Source organism: Megalobrama amblycephala, linkage group LG15 (assembly GCF_018812025.1).
Source record: "Megalobrama amblycephala isolate DHTTF-2021 linkage group LG15, ASM1881202v1, whole genome shotgun sequence".
Classification (NCBI taxonomy): Eukaryota; Metazoa; Chordata; class Actinopteri; order Cypriniformes; family Xenocyprididae; genus Megalobrama; species Megalobrama amblycephala.
This window is the reverse complement of record NC_063058.1, coordinates 27,036,967-27,055,669: the sequence shown is the minus strand read 5'-3', so window position 1 is coordinate 27,055,669 and position 18,703 is coordinate 27,036,967. Positions and strand designations below refer to the sequence as shown.

Genomic DNA, 18,703 nt, shown 5'->3' with positions numbered 1-18,703 from the left:
GTGACAATTATGAGTGTTAAATAAATAATAAGCATTAAAAACAGCTTTGGAAACCTATTTTTGCTTTGCCTTCATAATATTGTTAAATAACAGTTTGTCTCTAATACTCTTAAATCCCCATTTTTAATGTAAATGTCTTTTGAACTTGTTTCTCAGATTGTTATTCAATGGATCATCCGGTAGGGGGCGGTAATGCAACAGCCGCGCCGCGTTCAAAGAGCGAAGAAAAAGACACAGCATGAACCAACAACATCAGACTTCTGTGACTTTAAAAGTAAGCACGCCTGCTTCATCGAGAGTGAATTAAAATTATAAATCACACTGATGATACATAGTAATTAATCAGTGATTTGTATTGACATCATCCACAGCAGAGTGTTTAAATGGCGTCAGGAAGCGCACTGATCTTTGATGAGGAAATGATTGGTTATAAACTCCTCTGGACAGAGTAAGTCATCGAATCACTTACAAAAGTGTCATGTTTTACTATTATTAGATATTATGGTGGTACCATAGCGGTAACACATAACACAACAGCACACTACATATAAACATATCACAATACAATTCAAAGCAATCAGGACAATGAAATAATCCAATCAGGACATGAAATAAAGGCTGACTCCTTACTGAAAAAAGTAATACGCTCTTTCTACTCAATAAAATCGTGGCAACAGATTACGAGCAATATTTTGAATTAAATTCAACATATAAGAATTGAGTTAGAATTAATCAGATGAATTGCTTAAAAGTCAACCATTTAAAATGTGTAAAATTAACAAACACCATTACAAAAACCACAAACTGACATAAGAAGCAAAGAATCAAACTACCGAACGTATCACCATCATGGTGACCAAACAATTAATTTTCAATAAAATCAACATCTAAACCGCCGTTAATTATTGTGTTTCTCTTTCCTTCAGTGAATCTGCTTGTTATCATCAGGTGTCTTCAGTTCATAATAAATAATAATCTAATAATACAGACACACACACACAAAAACACACACCCTTGAGAATAAAAACAAAAGCCTATGAGGTCACAAAAACACACATAGTGTGCATAATAGTGCATGACATTTAGATTTTTTATACAGCTTTCTGAATACTTGTTTCGGGTTGATCATTCACAGCAGACACTGAGCTCAATAAGCACTGGAGTGTTAAACAACCAGTGACCAATTCTGGCCAGGATTGTTTGCTTAATTGATGCACTTTTGTACAATTAAAACAGCCTTTACAATAATGGTTGGTTTAGCTAAAGAGGCCTAAGATTAGATATTAAAGTCAATATCAAGGAGTCAGTCAAGCTTTGGCTGGAAAAGTTATGGACTCAGTAAATGGAAGGTTTAAACTCAAAGTGTTGAGGGAAAAAAATGCTCTTTCTGTGAAAAATTTGTAAATCTTTTAATATTTTTCTTTATTACAACACACATCTTGTATTCAGTAGGCTTAAAAAACAAAGAAAGGCATAAAAAACAAAATAAATGTTGAAAAATTACTCTCAATGTTTTACCTCATATAAATGTTTTTTTCTCTGACTTATGGTTTTTGTTGCACTTTTATGTGTGTTTTGTTGTTGCTGTTTGATCATTTCCTGTAAATTGTTTGGCATGAATAAATGCATTACAAAAAGTAAATGGCAGGTTAGCAGAACCCTCTACTGGTAGATATCGTAACTACAACATCAAGTTTTGTTCATTTTGTTCATTGTTGTAGATGCTCAGTCAGTGTATGAGAAAGAAAGAAACAAAAAAAAGATTTACATTTGTTGCTTAAATTTTATTTTTGCAAAAATGGATATTAAAATGCAAAGGGCAAAGTATGTCTGTTACAATAAGCGATTTATGGACAGACATGAGAAATTAGTTTATCAATCAAAACTCAATCCTAGCCACTCTGTAACAGATGAAAGGGAGAAGATTCTCACAGGGTGCATCATTCCAGCGCTTCTCATCTGTGGAAATATATTCAGAAAATGACATGGCAAAATATGCTTTAGTGCAATCAGGAATCCATAGACATAAACGTGTGATGAAATGGGCAAGGTTTGAAATCACATTTGGTAGAAAAAAAAAAAAAAAAATGATGGTAAAATGATGTGTAGGCTATATATTACCTCCATAGCCCATCTCCACGCATCTTTCAGCATTTGCTCCATTATTTGGCTGACCACTGTGCCAGTCACTGTAGTCAAACGTTGATCCGTCACTCCAAAACCAGACAAATGCCTGAAGAACGGTATTATCATTACTGAAAGCATATTCATATTTACTTCATATTTTCTTTTCCTGTTATCTTTATGTGGAAACTCTGATTGGTAGGATATGTTTACACAAACAAAATGTGCTGTTCATTTTAACTGCTTTGGGCAAGCCTTTACAAGAAAGCATGAACAATTTATTTGATAAAAGCCAACAATATATAATTCAACAATATTTTAAGTTTCACATTAATAGTTTATATGGAAGCCCATTTCAGAAAAAAAAAGCCCTGGTAAATCATAATCATGACATAAATAGTCGAAATTATACATAATTTTGACTTTGTATGTCATAATGCTGACAATTTATCATGAATTTTAACTTTTTATCTCATATATCTGACTTTCTATGTCATATTTTTGACTATAATTATGACTTACCAGAGCATGATGTGTTCCTTCCTGATATTTAAAGGGAAATGAAAAAATCAGCTACCTTAGGTGCATCATGAGCACCAATCCAGGATCGGGTGTTGCTATTGGATAGTTTTTTCACAAAGGTTTTTAGAAAAGAGTTAGTGAGTTCAATGTGGACAGCTGCAAGGTTTCCTCCGAGTTCAACACAGTGTTTCTGTAAGGAGAAAGAGTTTTAAAGTACACTGCATTGGGGGGCGGGGGGTACGTGACATAAATAGTTTGTCATAATCTTTGAAAAGTGCATGGCATAATAACCAACAAGCAGGATTTTTATTTGAGAATTAAAACGCTTAACATTTACTGATTTTTTTTAAATGCATGAAATAAACAAGAACACAATACAAACTTAGTTTTTAACTTGTTTATATTTTTAGCTGTATACCTAAGTGCACAGTTAATATGGTACAGCATTTGGGGACCCATAAGCACTACCTGTGTAAAAAGTGTAACTAGCACTTAATCATGTAATATCTATATTATGGAAAACACAAATTTACCTCTGCATCAGCCCATGACTTGGGTTCGCTGAAAAATTTAAAACATTGTGTTCCAAATTTTTCCCAGCCAACGAGGCATTTTCGGCCTATAGAATAATCTGTAAAGAATATTGAATAAAAATAAGAGATTAGTATTTAGTGAATGATGAAAATCGTGAATGTAAGCACTTTCATCAAAGAAAGCAGAATCTGCAAACTTCCACATTATCTGCAGTTTGAACAGATGCAAAAAAACAAAACAAACTTTTTTTTGTTCATTTACTGTACCTGATTGCATGACTCCACTTTCAGCCAGTGCAAAAAGAATGAATGCTGCTGAAATCCACATGCTGGCAAAGCCCTATTAAAATCAACATTATTATAAATAAGGTATTGAATATATGCATGAGCAAGTTTTAAAACACTAAGAATGGAAATACAGCAAAATGTCATACCAAGTGTATCAAAATTCACCTCTGCAATAGCGTTTGTAACACTCTGTTCTGCAGTACTCAGATCATTGCTTGAAATCAGCTGTATTTATACCCAGCTGCTCTGTCGCAAATGTGTGCGCCTTAGGTAAACAAAACCCGATTCCGAACATCCTTATTTATGATGTAACATTGTGTTGCAAATTTCAGTGCAATGTTCTTGTCAGTTTATTACTGTTAACTGAAATAAAAAAATTGTCATTGTAATGTGATTAAATGGGATACAAATAGCAATGTATCTGATAGGATGTCATATTTTAGAGTCATCCAGTGGCAAATAAAACAGAGAGGTCTGTTTCCATTTTACTACACCTGCTGAAAATGTGATTGATTCAGTTAATTTTTGGTTGAATGAAGGGAAAATTTAAAGCACATCAGAGGCAATTGTAACATTTATATTTTTTTCATAACTCAGGTTTTTAAACAAATATGTTTATAACAGATGACTATGTGCAGTCTACAGTATATTATAATTTTTTGAAAAAAGTTATGCTTATGTTTTCATCTTTGATCCTCAGACTGCCAAAAATGAAACACGTATAGTTATTGGAAAACTCCTGATACACAACACTGTCCTTGATGACACTGATATGAAGACATCTCCCTTTCATACAGAAGAAGATTAAACAAACCATAGAATGGTGTGCAACAAGTAAATGAGTATTGCATATTAATAAATTGTAAATATACAGAGAGAGAGAGAGAGATCAAGTGAAGAGATAAACTGGAACACAGTTGTGTTTTTGTTAACAGACACGCACAGGTGTTTTATTCAAATTAGATCTGATGTCATGTTATCACAGCGACACAAACTGACTGTTTAAAACAGAAACGTTCTAAAAATGAGCCCTGTCAATGCGATTCTGGTGCACCTGTGACGTGCTCTTTTTCTCCAGCGTCAGAATGTACTCGGCAAACTCCCGAATGGCTCCGTGGCCACCGGGTCTCTGGCAGATGTATTTAGCTGCAATGAGATCAGCCACAGGTGCATCACATGGGACGCCATTCAGCCCCACCTGAGACAGGACATCTACATCTTCAGCTTCTGAACCTGTCACAGACTGCTCAATAAACCTTTAATTATTTTGCATGTGGTTCCAGGTTTGTTTACACCATTCGTTTGGACCTTCACATCTCTTACAGTGCAAAACATTGCAAAATGGTCTAGAGCAAAGCTTTACCTGACAGCCTATGATACATGGAATAATTCATTAATAAAGGAGCCAGCGTCACATTCTCTATATCTATCGCCTCGATGGCTGGCAAGTCTTTCAATTCAGTAGAAAAGTCGCTCCTCTTCATAACATAAGGATCACGTCCAACATATGTTATGATTTTCTGTTTATACCTTTCTAAACCAGCACAGAACGGACTTTTCTCCATCTCTCCCATTCTAATTTTCATTGCTCGCCACCATATTTTCACGTGTCATCAGAACCATGTGATTGCAAACAACCTATTTTGCCTTAATCATGTTTCCTGCTTTCTGTTTTTCGTGTGATTCCCTGTTCCCATAATGTGATCATGTCCTGTGCTTCCCAAATCTTATGTGTCAGGTTCTGTTGTTCTGGTTATGTGTCCTTTTTTCTCATTGTTTCCTTGTTAGTCATTACACCTGTTCCGGTTTAGCTTTGTCCCTGTAGCTGCTGTTTGGTGAGTCCATGTCAAGTCCAGGTTTATGTTCAAGTTTTGTTTATGGTCATAGTTTTATCATGTCAAGTCTTTTTGTATTTGGTTCACATTTTGGTTAAATAAACTACACATGGGTTTTTACTGCAACTCGCGTCCAGTGGATTCCATTACAGGTGATTTCAAATATGAAATTTAATCGTAAGCTTGGTGAACAGCTTTGGAGAATTTGATTTCCCATTAATAATTCATTTATTACACCACTATGTAGGTGACCTACTAAAAGCCAAAAGGTTATTAAAATTAGCAAGACGAAGTCTGAGCATTAAAACACACAACTAATCTTATTCAATAAACTCAATTTTATAATAATTTGACTCCTGCTTTACGCTCTTGCCTGGCTTTCGAATTCACCTTCTTAATATTGGGTTAATAGTTGCTAAATATAATCAAAACTCCCTTTAAGGCAAGTCACTTCACTCAGCGGCCATCTTTGAAACGCTTCCCGGGCAGCTTTTTCAGTCATGCAAGTACAGCTGCTATTTCTTTTAAATGTACGAATAAATCATGCGGAAATTAATGAAGTCATAAAACCTGCATGTGTGTGTGTGTGTGTGTGTGGTGTTTAAATTTTTAATTTGAATATTTGAAATTTCATGTCAACTGCTTACATTTTCATATATAAACATTTATTTAGGTAATGTACACAAAATGTGTGTATGCAAAAATTGGGACAGAGCTAAACAGTTTTAAAGTTATGGCCCAGTTTAATATCTATAACCTACAGGAGTTTTTAATATCCCTGAAATAGTAGCTTGATGAAAATAACAAAAATATAAAATAACATTTATATTATAAAAAAACAGAAAGAAAAACACCATTTATTTGAAGTAGGTAAGAAAATATAAGTTTCTTTAAAACAAATCTTAATGACCCCAAACTTTTGAAAAGTAGGATACACATGCACACATACATAAACTGAATCACACCTTAAACATTACAGATTAATTTTAGCTGTGTCCTTCCTGATGTCATCTGACTGGCAAATATGTAACACGTATAGTTAATGGAAAACTCCTGATGCACAACACTGTCCTTGATGACACTGATATGAAGACATCTCCCTTTCATACAGAAGAAGATTAAACAAACCATAGAATGGTGTGCAACAAGTAAATGAGTATTGCATATTAATATATGGTAAATAAACAGAGAGAGAGATCAAGTGAAGAGATAAACTGGAACGCAGTTGTGTTTTTGTTAACAGACACACACAGGTGTTTTAAAGGTGCCCTAGAATTAAATATTGAATTTACGTTGGCATAGTTGAATAACTAGAGTTCAGTACATGGAAATGACATACAGTGAGTATCAAACTCCATTGTTTCCTCCTTCTTATAAAAAATCTCATTTGTTTAAAAGACCTCCGACGAACAGGCGAATCTCAACATAAGGCATTTATATCTCAACAAAATATTGGGGGTGTACGCCCCCAATATTTGCATATGCCAGCCCATGTTCAAGGCATTACACAAGGGCAGCCAGTATTAACGTCTGGATCTGTGCACAGCTGAATCATCAGACTAGGTAAGCAAGCAAGAACAATAGCGAAAAATGGCAGATGGAGCAATAATAACTGACATGATCCATGATATTTTTAGTGATATTTGTAAATTGTCTTTCTAAATGTTTCGTTAGCATGTTGCTAATGTACTGTTAAATGTGGTTAAAGTTACCATCGTTTCTTACTGTATTCACGGAGACCAGAGCCGTCGCTATTTTCATTATTAAACACTTGCAGTCTGTATAATTCATAAACACAACTTCATTCTTTATAAATCTCTCCAACAGTGTGTAATGTTAGCTTTAGCCACGGAGCACTATCAAACTCATTCAGAATCAAATGTAAACATCCTAATAAATACTATACTCACATGATCCGACGCATGCATGCAGTATGCATGATGAACATCTTGTAAAGATCCATTTTGAGGGTTATATTAGCTGTGTGATGTGTTTATGCTGTTCAGTACACACACAGTGTAGGTACACACACACACACACACACACACACACACACTCTCTCTCACTCACTCACTAACTGCTAAACAGTAGATGAGATGTTGCATTTGAGTGCTGTCTGTTTATTATTTAAAAAAAAAGAGTCTAAAAATGTCTCAACTTCTGGTAGTACGATTAAATCAAAGTCAGAGTCAAAGATCAGATCAAAACGAATAAAAAAATCACAGCTGTAATAACCTTCGGTTCATTCATCACACTGAAAATCGGATGTTGATCGATCAAATTGCATTTTGGGATACAATATTGCATGTGTTCTCTGCTGTATACATATGGACAAATGTATTTGGTTGTATGGGTATTTCACACATAAAAATTTGCATACATATTATATATTGCAATAATACTTAGAATGTTATGCTAGTATGTCATTTATATTCCAATATTGAGGTCAAAACAACCAACAAAGACAAATGTAACTATTGAAAGTGTATATTTAAAAGAGTTTATTTTCTAAAAGTTCTCAAGATCAGAAGTGACCGCAGTTGCAGGAACATTCACAGGTGCATTTGGTGAATGTAAGTTACAAACAGTTCATCCTTAAACAGCAAAGAAAACAATCAAAGCAATGGTCAGGTATATGCACGTGTGGATTCATTTTAATTGTAGCATAAAGACCAGTTTGTCTCTAATACTTAAACATTCTTAAATCCCCATCTTTAATGGTAAATGTCTTTTGAACTTGTTTCTCAGATTGTTATTCAATGGATCGTCCGGTAGGGGGCGGTAATGCAACAGCCGCGCCGCGTTCAAAGAGCGAAGAAAAAGACACAGCATGAACCAACAGCATCAGACTTTAAACTTGTGACTTTAAAAGTAAGCACGCCTGCTTCATCGAGAGTGAATTTAAATTATAAATGACACTGATGATATATAGTTATTAATAAGTGATTTGTATTGACATCATCCACAGCAGAGTGTTTAAATGGCGTCAGGAAGCGCACTGATCTTTGATGAGGAAATGATTCGTTATAAACTCCTCTGGACAGAGTAAGTCATCGAATCAGTTACAAAAGTGTCATGTTATACTATTATTAGATATTATGGTGGTACCATAGCGTTCAGTGAAGAACCTCACAGTTAGGCAAATGCATGACACATGAATACGGTAATCATTCTGTTTGTGTGTGTGTGTGTGTGTGTGTTTTATATATACACACACACACACACATACATATCTATCTATCTATCTATCTATCTATCTATCTATATATATATATATATATATATATATATATATATATATATATATATATATATATATATATATATATATCCATAATTCTTTTTGTAAGGGATTTGATTTGTAGAGATCTACATATCATCCCTTACATGTCAAAATGATCCAAAATGATCATAATTGATATCTGAGAATTAAAAATAAAACATTTTTAGTACAAGTTAAACTAAATGAAAATGGGAAATCTTACCTTGACAACTAGCTGAAATAAAATAAGTTTTTGAAAATATTTGATTTTGTTTCAGATAATGTTTATTTTCTTTCAAATAACATAATTATATCAAAAATTAAGTTTTATTTGTAAGAAGTATATTATGTGTTTTTAGTATAGCAACCTCTTAAAAAAGAGTAATAATTGCAGTTTGAAGTCAATAACAAAATTACAGTAGTTGACTGATATCACTAATTAGTTTATTACTGGGAATAATTACATTGTTGATCGTGACCATTTAATATGTCGATATTTGGCCATTTTGAATGTATCGGCATAAATCAATAACTGCAGTCTTGGCAGATTTCCTTTCTGTCATTTCTAAAATCTATCAATAGTCATGCAGTAGATAATAAACCTGGTCTGTTTTCACAGAAATATCTAGTTTATTCATGAAACTCAAGAGGGCGCATGCTGATCTGTCCGTACCGCACAACATCATTACCACACAGCACAAGCTGATTGGCCTCTGCTTATTCTGCAGCCAATGAGATTGCTTGTTCATCATTTAAATAGTCTGGTTCAGTGTTTGCTGTTTGAAAATCCGTGCAACACGCTCATCTGAACCCTCCACCTCCCCAGCTCCACCTGCCTAGATCTGCTACGGGATTTATGTGGGTCTATTTATGCAGCAGCATATCTTACATGCTCTCAGCAATACGTCTTTGTATCTGTTAGTAGTAGCAAGTCCATACTTGCTCTGCAGCAGCAATAATAACCAGCAGCAGCAGCAGCAGATCTAGTCCACCAAGAGCAAATACATTAACATTTCCATATTCAGTAACATGCTAAAACTATTCTGAGAGTTGTCATGATTGAAATCTAATTGCTGTTTCTCTATCCAGTCCAGCCTGTGAGATCGAGGTGCCCGAGCGTTTGACCGTGTCTTATGAAGCGCTCCAGACCCACGGCGTGGCACAGAGGTGCACACATGTGCCGGTCCGTCAGGCCACCGAGCAGGAGATTTTACTCGCGCACAGGTTGGTGGACTTTCGGCACATGACCGGGCATATTTCTTTTCCTATACAATTAAGTTTGGTTTCGAAATCTTTTGTGTTTAATATAGTGAGGAATATCTGGAGGCCGTTAAACAGACTCCGAAAATGACCGTGGAAGAGCTGAAGGCATTTTCCAAGAAGTACAACGACGTCTATTTCCACCAGGTACGTCCAGATTGTTTGTGCTCATTGGGTTCAGATGACAGTAAACGCTTTCTAACGCAGCCTCTCGTGTGACTGCAGAACATCTATCACTGTGCGAAGTTGGCGGTGGGCGCCGCGCTGCAGCTGGTGGACAGCGTGATGAAGAGAGAGGTCAGGAACGGCATGGCGCTGGTCAGGTGAGCACACAATCAGAAATAAATGGCCAAGATGTTAGCAAGATCTTCACCAAGTTGACCTTCCTGCTTAAAGGTGAAGTGTGTGATATCTTATCTTCACCACTAGACACTAACATAACACCAACACTATTAACATAAACACCACTAGCTCAACATAGGAATATTTGCTCTGCCAGTGCTGTGAGTTTGAAGCAGGACTCCTTGTTTGTCTGAAACTAATATAAAACGAAACACAATAAAATAAAACATTTTTATTATAGATAGTCATTGTTTAGCCCTTTATGCACTTTGAAGTGCTGATCCTATCAATGTTGACAAAAAACCCACACAAACATTATTATTATCAATATTAATAACATTTAAATGTAATGTTTTAATTTAATAATATATATAATTATTATTATTATTATTATTATTATTTACAATATTTAATTGTTAATAGTAAGTATTAGTAATATTTAATAATTTAAGTTTGTGTTACGTTTAATTATGATGTATTGTTGATTTTGTTATTAGTATTATTAACAATATAATGTATAAATGTAATATTTAAATGTAATGTTTTTAATTGAATAATTTATTATTAACACTGTTTAATTGTGTTCATATTAAACATTAATATTATAAAATAATTGTTAGTATTATTTACACAATCATTTATAAATTTAATATTTACATTGTTTTTAATTTAATACATTATTATTATTATTGTTAACAATGTTTAATTATTTTAACACTAAATATTAGTAATATTTAATACAATTTAAATATAACATTAATTTAATAATGTAACACTTATATGTAATGTTTTTAATTTAATACATTTATTTATTATCATTAACAATATTTAATTGTTAATTTTAAATATTAATATTTAATACAATTTTAAATTAATACATTTAATTCTAAATTATTATTATTATTATTATTATATTAATATTAACAATATTAATAATGTATAATTTAATTTGATTTATTATTATTATTAGCAATGTTTAATTGTTAATATTAAATATTAATAATCCTTATAAAGCTAAAGTTTTAATTTAATAATAAATGGAATACATAAATGTACTCTCTTTAATTTAATAATGCATTCAATTATTATTATTAATAGTAAAAAATAAATAATTTTTTTTTTAGATGAGAAAATTAATTTAAAAGTAATATTTGATTATTAATAATATTGATAAAATAATTGTAGTCTATTGAACTGATGATTTTATTATGTCAAAAAAAATAAAATAAATAAAAACAATAACTAATCATCACTTCTGCATGTTGGTTATTAGATCAATAATCTGTACTCGTATCGGTCATAAACAACACAATATATGTCGCTCTCTAGTTATTTTTAGTAATTAATTCTTGTTCACTTCCTCCCTTTCTTTTTTTTGTGACCCTCAGGCCTCCAGGACACCACAGTCAGCGCTCTGCTGCGAACGGGTTCTGTGTGTTTAATAACGTGGCCATCGCTGCTCTTTATGCTAAACAGATCTACAACCTGAACAGGTGAACGGGTGTTACAATCTGACTGTTGAACAAAACAGTAATTTACACCTCTAATACTCACTGAAGAAGAACTAAACTGCTGCCATTGCAGAAAGATTTTCCATCTGTGATTTCTTTCCAGGGTTTTGATTGTGGATTGGGACGTCCATCATGGACAAGGTGTCCAGTACTGCTTTGAGGAGGACCCAAGGTGAGTCCATCTCCCTTCTGTTGGACAATATAAATTAATATCTAGATCTGAAGAAAATGTGAGTGATCTTTCCCCAAGCAATATTTTATTTTATTTTATTTTATTTTATTTTATTATTTACATTTTCCCCATCTGTTTTATCATCCACCAGATGAAAATAATGTCAACGACCTGCACAATTTGAGGAATCATTTATGCAGATAGCACAATCTTTCTCTAAGTATGAGCACTTGTAGTAGTGATGCCTTTAATAATTTAAGGGAATTAAAATGATTTCTCTTTTACTCTAGTGTGCTTTATTTTTCCTGGCATCGTTATGAGCATCAGACCTTCTGGCCCAATCTCCCAGAGTCAGACTACACAAGCGTCGGGAAAGGCAAAGGATCTGGTTTCAACATCAACCTCCCCTGGAACAAGGCAAACAAAATCAGTGCTCAAAAAATCATCAAACTATTACATGAGTGAAATGTATTTCACAACAGCAGTGAATGCCAATCCAATCCAGCTTTGAACAACCATTCTTATTCGTTTTTTCTTAAAAGGAAACAAACTACAATTTCATGATGCATGTGGTTTCAGTGCCTTGTTTTTGCAGGTGGGCATGACGAACAGTGACTATCTCGCTGCCTTCTTCCATGTTCTTTTACCTGCTGCATACGAGGTACCGTCACACTAGAGGAAAGGCCCGTTCACACCATGGATGATAACTATAACAATAATATAGTTCTAGAAATATAAAAGAATTGGTACCACAACTATAATGATAATGGCACAGAAGAACGATATCTTTGAAATAACCAGCTGATGAACGATGAAAACATTGACAGCCAATCAGAATCCATCCTGCTTTAAAGAGTTCAAGCATTTAAAGCGACAGATGACAAAACTGCAGCATACGAATATAATAAACAGAATGATATCATCCGTTGGTGTGAATGCTAATATTCTTATTGTCATAGTTATCTTTATAGTTATTGTTCTTGGTGTGAACAGGCCTTAAAGGGTCAGTTCACCCAAAAATGAAAATTCTGTCATTAATTACTCACCCTCATGTCGTTCCACACCCGTAAGACCTTCGTTCATCTTCAGAACACAAATTGAGATATTTTAGTTGAAATCCGATGGCTCCGTGAGGCCTCCATAGGGAGCAATGACATTTCCTCTCTCAAGATCCATAAAGGTACTCATGTGAGTACAGTGGTTCAATATTAATATTATAAAGCAACAAGAATATTTTTGGAGCGCCAAAAAAAAACAAAATAACGACTTATTTAGTGATGGCCGATTTCAAAACACTGCTTCAGGAAGCATCGGAGCAAAAATGAATCAGTGTATTGAATTTGCTGTTCGGAGCGCCAAAGTCACGTGATTTTAGCCGTTGGCAGTTTGACACGCGATCCGAATCATGATTCGACACACTGATTCATAACGCTCCGAATCTTCCTGAAGCAGTGTTTTGAAATCGGCCATCACTAAATAAGTCGTTATTTTGTTTTTTTTGGTACACCAAAAATATTCTCGTCACTTTATAATATTAACATTGAACCACTGTACTCACATGAACCGATTTAAATATGTTTTTAGTACCTTTATGGATCTTGAGAGAGGAAATGTCATTGCTCCCTATGGAGGCCTCATGGAGCCATCGGATTTCAACTAAAATATCTTAATTTGTGTTCTGAAGATTAACCAAGGTTTTACAGGTGTGAAACCGCATGAGGGTGAGTAATAAATGACAGAATTTTCGTTTTTGGGTGAACTAACCCTTTAACTGTTGGGCCATTGGACCATTTTCATTGTTTCTAAGTTTTTTTTCACTTTCAGTTTGATCCAGAACTGGTTTTGGTGTCAGCTGGTTTTGATTCAGCCATTGGGGACCCAGAAGTAAGAGACTTTTTGTAAACCTGTTACTTCCCTTTCAGGATCTTGTTTAGTCCATCTATCAGGCCGTTCTCCAAAGTTTGAGCCCTATTTCATGGTCCGTATGGGATGATATCTGTTATCTTTTCTGGTTTAGGGTGAAATGTGTGCTTCTCCTGAGATCTTTGCCCACCTTACCCAACTGCTGATGCCTTTGGCTGCAGGCAAATTGTGTGTCGTCCTGGAGGTCAGGTGTCATTCTCAAACAAAACATTTCATCTTAAATACCCATTCTGTTCAGTTTTATCTTCAGATTGCATAAACTTCTCTTGGTTTCTTTTGATCATGTTTAGGGAGGCTACAACCTGACTTCTCTGGCTCAGTCAGTTTGCCAAACAGTCCAGACCCTTCTTGGAGATCCGGCCCCGCGGCTATTAGGGCTCGGAGCTGCTTGTGAGAGGTGAATTGAGCTGTCAATCAAGCGGCGAGTACTTTTAAAGGATTAGTTCACTTCAGAATTCAAATTTAAAATATACTCACCCCCATGTCATCCAAGATGTTCATGTCTTTCTTTCTTCGGTCGAAAAGAAATTAAGGTTTTTGAGGAAAACATTCCAATATTATTCTCCATATAGTGGACTTCAAAGGGTTGAAGGTCCGAATAGCAGCTTCAAAGGGCTCTACACAATCCCAGATGAGGAATAAGGGTCTTATCTAGCAAAATGATCTGCCATTTTCAAAAAAAAGAAAAAAAATTATATCAATTTTAACCAAAAATGCTCATCTTTCTTGTTGGAAAGGTCACACTTGGCATAGGTGGAAATATATAGCAAATGTATACAAAGCAATCGTGCAAAGACTAAGTCAAACGGCCTTTACAAAAAAAAGGTAAAACAATGATATCAGATGATTTTTAATTTAGAGGTTCCGCCAATGCCACACGTGACCTTTCCAACATGATTACGTAATGCGTGGCGCATCACAGAGCTAGTGCAAGACGAGCATTTGTGGTTAAAAAGCATATATACTAAAAACCTTAATTTCTTTTCGACTGAAGAAAGAAAGAAAGAAAGAAAGATACACATTGGATGACATGGGGGTGAGTAAATTATCAGGTAATCTTATTGGTCTAAAGGCCTGCCTGCATAGGTTAAACATCAAATACATCCTGATTGGTTGCAATGTGCAACATTTTTCCTTTTAACATGGACAAACAAACTACTTGTCACTAGAAAGCTGGAGTAATATGTTGTGTGTTCTTTCGCAGTGCATTGGAATCTATTCAAAATGTCCGCAAAGCTCAATCATCCTACTGGAGCTGTTTTAAACACATAGGTTAGTGTTTGTTTACTCATTTTTACTTAAATAAAATGAAAGGAATTGTGTTTATTATAAAGTCAAATTGTATTATTCAAGTAGTAAGATCAAAGACATATACAAAATTGCTTTTTTAAATTAAAATGCTTTTAAAAGGTCTTTTGCTCACCAAGACTGCATTTATGTAATCAAAAATACAGTAAATATTATGAAAAAAAAACAGTAATATTATGAAATATTATTACAATTTTAAATAACTATTTTCTATGTAAATATATTTAAGAATGCAATTTATTCCTGTGGATTTTCAGCATCATTACTCCAGTCTTCAGTGTCACATGATCCTTCAGAAATCATTCTAATATGCTGATTTGCTCAAGAAAGATTTCTGATTAATATAAATGTTGAAACAGTTGAAACTGATACTTTTCATTCAAAGAATCCTGAAAAAAACACAGCATTTATTTAAAATACCTTTATGATTCTAACATTATAAATGTCTTTATTGTTATTGTTGATCAATTTATTGCATCCTTGCTGAATACAGTTATTAGCTTTTGAATTGTACTGTATATTAGATTAGATGATTAGATATTTTTTTATCGCCCCTGTTCTTAAAGAGGCTCATTCAGAAACGAGCACAAAGCGGCCCAAACTGGACGAGAAGAACGGCGGAACAAAAGAACCTGCAGAACCTGCACCAGAGACCAATACGGAGAAGAAGACACAGGATATTGTGTGGCCTGAACCTTTAGCCAGGACATCAGCTTGCGTGCGAACAGTCATAGCGCCCCCTCCTGGTGTGGAGCTCTCACTGCCAGAGGGCTGTCAGCATTTGGAGGACGTTTCCCAAAGTACCACTAAAGAAGTGCAAAGTATCCGGTTGGTACAATACTATCAAATCAAAAAACTTGGCATCACTCTTTTAGGGTCTCATTGTAACTTGTTTTTTTCCATCTCTAGGGATAAACATTTCCAAGACGTAACAGACCAAAACATCCTCCAGCCTCTTGGAAATATCATTTCAGTTCTTGACCAAATGATGAATAAAGAGGTGAGGAAGCGATAACAGGGTCTGGTGGTTGTTTTTGTGTGCAGTATTTGGTAACGGACTGTAACACTTCATCAGGTGTGTAACGGATGCATCGTGGTGTCTGACTTGAGTGTGTCCGTACGCTGTGCTTTTCAACACGCACTAATCGGCCTTGCTGAACGGTACAACACTTCTAAGACTAAGAGAGAATTATTTTTAAAAATCACCTTGATCAGATCAATAATTACCTGATATGTGATATTAAATACAATGCTTGTGTTTTTGATGAAGGGTGATGGTTGTTTTTATTGGAGATGGGAATATACCAGTAATTACTAATGATGGGTGAGCCAGTTATTACATATATTTTTTTAACTATCTATCTATCTATCTATCTATCTATCTATCTATAGCCCTGTTTTTGGTCAGTTATTTAACAATGCCTAGCTTTCCTTGACCACAGTGGGCTTCTTTCTCCTCAGGAAGGTGTTTCTAGTCCAGATCTGTGCTGAAGAAACCGAAGAAAAGTGTGTGAACCGCTTGTCCTTGTGTCTGAGAGAGGTGCGTGATCACTCCTGATATTGTCTCAGATTTCAGCTTGTTTCTATGAATTCACTTCCTCTTTCTGCTTGTTTCCAGGGCGAGAGCTTCACGGCAGGTTTCATACAGGCAGTTCTGGGCCTGATCCTCCCCCTGGCATATGAGTTTAACCCTGGTCTGGTGCTGGGGGTTGTGGGAGAGAAAAGCATGAAGACTCATTTGGCACCAGTCTGGGGTCACCTGACCAGCCTACTTCAAGGTGTGGCACAGGGCCGGACGCTTACCCTACTGCAGGTCAGATTCAGTTTTTTATTTATTAAACAGGCCAAAATATCCATCTATTATATTTATTTGTTTTAAAATGTATTTACATGTTTTAAATTTAGTTGTTTTAAATATATTTATTTATTCTAAATTTAATGTATTTATTCTGAATTTATTTATTTATTTTAATTGTTTTAAATGTATTTATTTTAAATTTGATTTGTTCTAAATGCATTTATTTTACATTTATTCAGTTTAAATAAAATTATATTTATTTTTAAGTTTAAAACAAATAAATACTTTTAAAACTAACAAACAAATAAATAAATAAATAAATTTAAAATAAATAAATGAATTTATTTTAAATGTATTTGTTTTCAATTTGAAAATGAATTTTATTATTTTATTTTTAAATAATTAAATTTTGAAATTGTATTATTTAAAAATAAAATAAAATTTTAAATAAAAAAACTTAAAACAAATAAATAAATGTTAAATCAATAATACAATTATTTATTTATTTCAAATATATTTATTTGTTTTAAATCAATTTATTTCAAATGTATATGCTTTAAATGTATTTATTTATTTTAAATTAAAATATATTTAAGTCAAATAACTTTTAAAACAAATAAATACATTTGAAATAAATAAATGAATACATTTATTTATTTTAAATGTATTTGTTTTAAATGATTTTATTTTAAATGTATTTTTTATACATTTATAAATTTAAAACAAACAAATACTTTTAAAACAAATAAATACATTTAAAATAAATAACTCTATTTATTTATTTATTTAACATGTATTTAAATATATTTATTTATTTTGTGTATTTTCTTTTGTGTATTCTTTTGTGAGAGACATGGATTTTTAATACATGTTTTTTTTTTTTTTTTGTGATATATCATCTTATCACTATGGCCCAGAATATTAACTGAGAACCTGTTGGGTTACCATACAAAACGGTGTTTTGTGACATGGCATAGTGGTTAAGCCCATGCATTACTTAACGTTGCTTGCTACTAGTGAATCACAATATGCATGTCTTCAGGGCTACGACAAAGATCTGGTGGAGGTTACAGTCGCTGCCCTCTCTGGGAATCCTGTCCCTCCCCTCGGGGCTTTAGGGGCTCCCAGACCTGAAGATGTTCAGTTGATAGAAAAGCAGAGACAGAGGCTGCAGAAACGCTGGAGTTTGGTGCAGGAAGGTTGGGGTCTGCTGCGGTGCACAGGTACTGAGACTGAAGGTAACTAAAATATTAGATGGAACATGTAACATACATCACATATGTGCATCTAATCGTGCCTACGTTCATATATAGTCAAATATATATGCATTCTGTGAACTTAGAATACTTTAATGTACCTACATGAAGAATAGATGGATAACAGTGTGTGTTTGTGCAGTTTCAGAAAGCTGATGGAAGCCTCTTGAACATTGAACAACCTCCGTTTTGATGTCCAGATATGGAAAATCATGACTTTTTTACTACCTTTTTGTGATTTTTACATTTTGTATGGCATTAAAAATGAACCTGATAACAGTCTTTGTTGGTACAGTATTTTTTGTTTGTGATGTGTATGTGTGTTTGTCTGATCAGAAGTGAGCTAAATCTGACCTTCATTTGGGGATGTAAGCGAGTTATAATTGCTATAAATTTTGAATTATGAATTATAAATTGCTTGCTGTGTTCCTCATTTGTTAGTTTGCTTTGGATAAAAGCTTCTGCTAAATGAACCAGGGTTAATAATTGTTATTAGATTTAGACATCTTAGCTAGCTAGGTAGACGTGTGTTTTGTGTTTGGTTTCTCTCTGACAGTAAGGGTGTGTCT

At 34.0% G+C, this 18,703-nt stretch overlaps 2 protein-coding genes and 1 long non-coding RNA gene across 6 annotated transcripts; 2 read left to right on the top strand and 1 right to left on the bottom strand.

The window, feature by feature from the left end:
• Positions 1–117: 117 nt before the first annotated feature.
• Positions 118–5,425, top strand: LOC125246837. The gene is made up of 3 exons (XR_007179970.1): positions 118–274; positions 372–448; positions 4,546–5,425. It is a non-coding gene; the product is annotated as an uncharacterized LOC125246837 (long non-coding RNA).
• On the bottom strand, positions 1,764–3,737 carry LOC125246829 (ladderlectin-like). 2 transcript variants are annotated; one of them, XM_048157901.1, is made up of 6 exons: positions 3,614–3,737; positions 3,447–3,519; positions 3,180–3,277; positions 2,702–2,836; positions 2,122–2,233; positions 1,764–1,959 (listed from the first exon to the last, which is right to left on the bottom strand). In XM_048157901.1, exons 2-6 carry the CDS (start codon positions 3,505–3,507, stop codon positions 1,880–1,882), a joined length of 486 nt encoding a protein of 161 aa, XP_048013858.1. In that variant the 5' UTR covers positions 3,508–3,519; positions 3,614–3,737; the 3' UTR covers positions 1,764–1,879. The 2 variants fall into 2 exon arrangements, with proteins under 2 accessions (XP_048013858.1, XP_048013859.1); XM_048157902.1 differs by having other exon boundaries at positions 3,633–3,678.
• Positions 5,426–8,050: 2,625 nt separating the features above from the next.
• Positions 8,051–18,416, top strand: hdac10 (histone deacetylase 10). Of its 3 annotated transcripts, none has more exons than XM_048157865.1 (21): positions 8,051–8,173; positions 8,274–8,347; positions 9,654–9,788; positions 9,875–9,971; positions 10,050–10,147; positions 11,555–11,659; positions 11,781–11,849; positions 12,140–12,266; positions 12,445–12,510; positions 13,674–13,733; positions 13,867–13,956; positions 14,063–14,169; positions 14,977–15,044; positions 15,647–15,908; positions 15,990–16,080; positions 16,156–16,241; positions 16,351–16,404; positions 16,542–16,620; positions 16,699–16,893; positions 17,921–18,116; positions 18,277–18,416. In XM_048157865.1, exons 2-21 carry the CDS (start codon positions 8,283–8,285, stop codon positions 18,288–18,290), a joined length of 2,064 nt encoding a protein of 687 aa, XP_048013822.1. In that variant the 5' UTR covers positions 8,051–8,173; positions 8,274–8,282; the 3' UTR covers positions 18,291–18,416. The 3 variants fall into 3 exon arrangements, with proteins under 3 accessions (XP_048013822.1, XP_048013823.1, XP_048013821.1); XM_048157866.1 differs by having other exon boundaries at positions 8,271–8,347; positions 17,921–18,101; XM_048157864.1 differs by having other exon boundaries at positions 8,271–8,347.
• Positions 18,417–18,703: the final 287 nt, after the last annotated feature.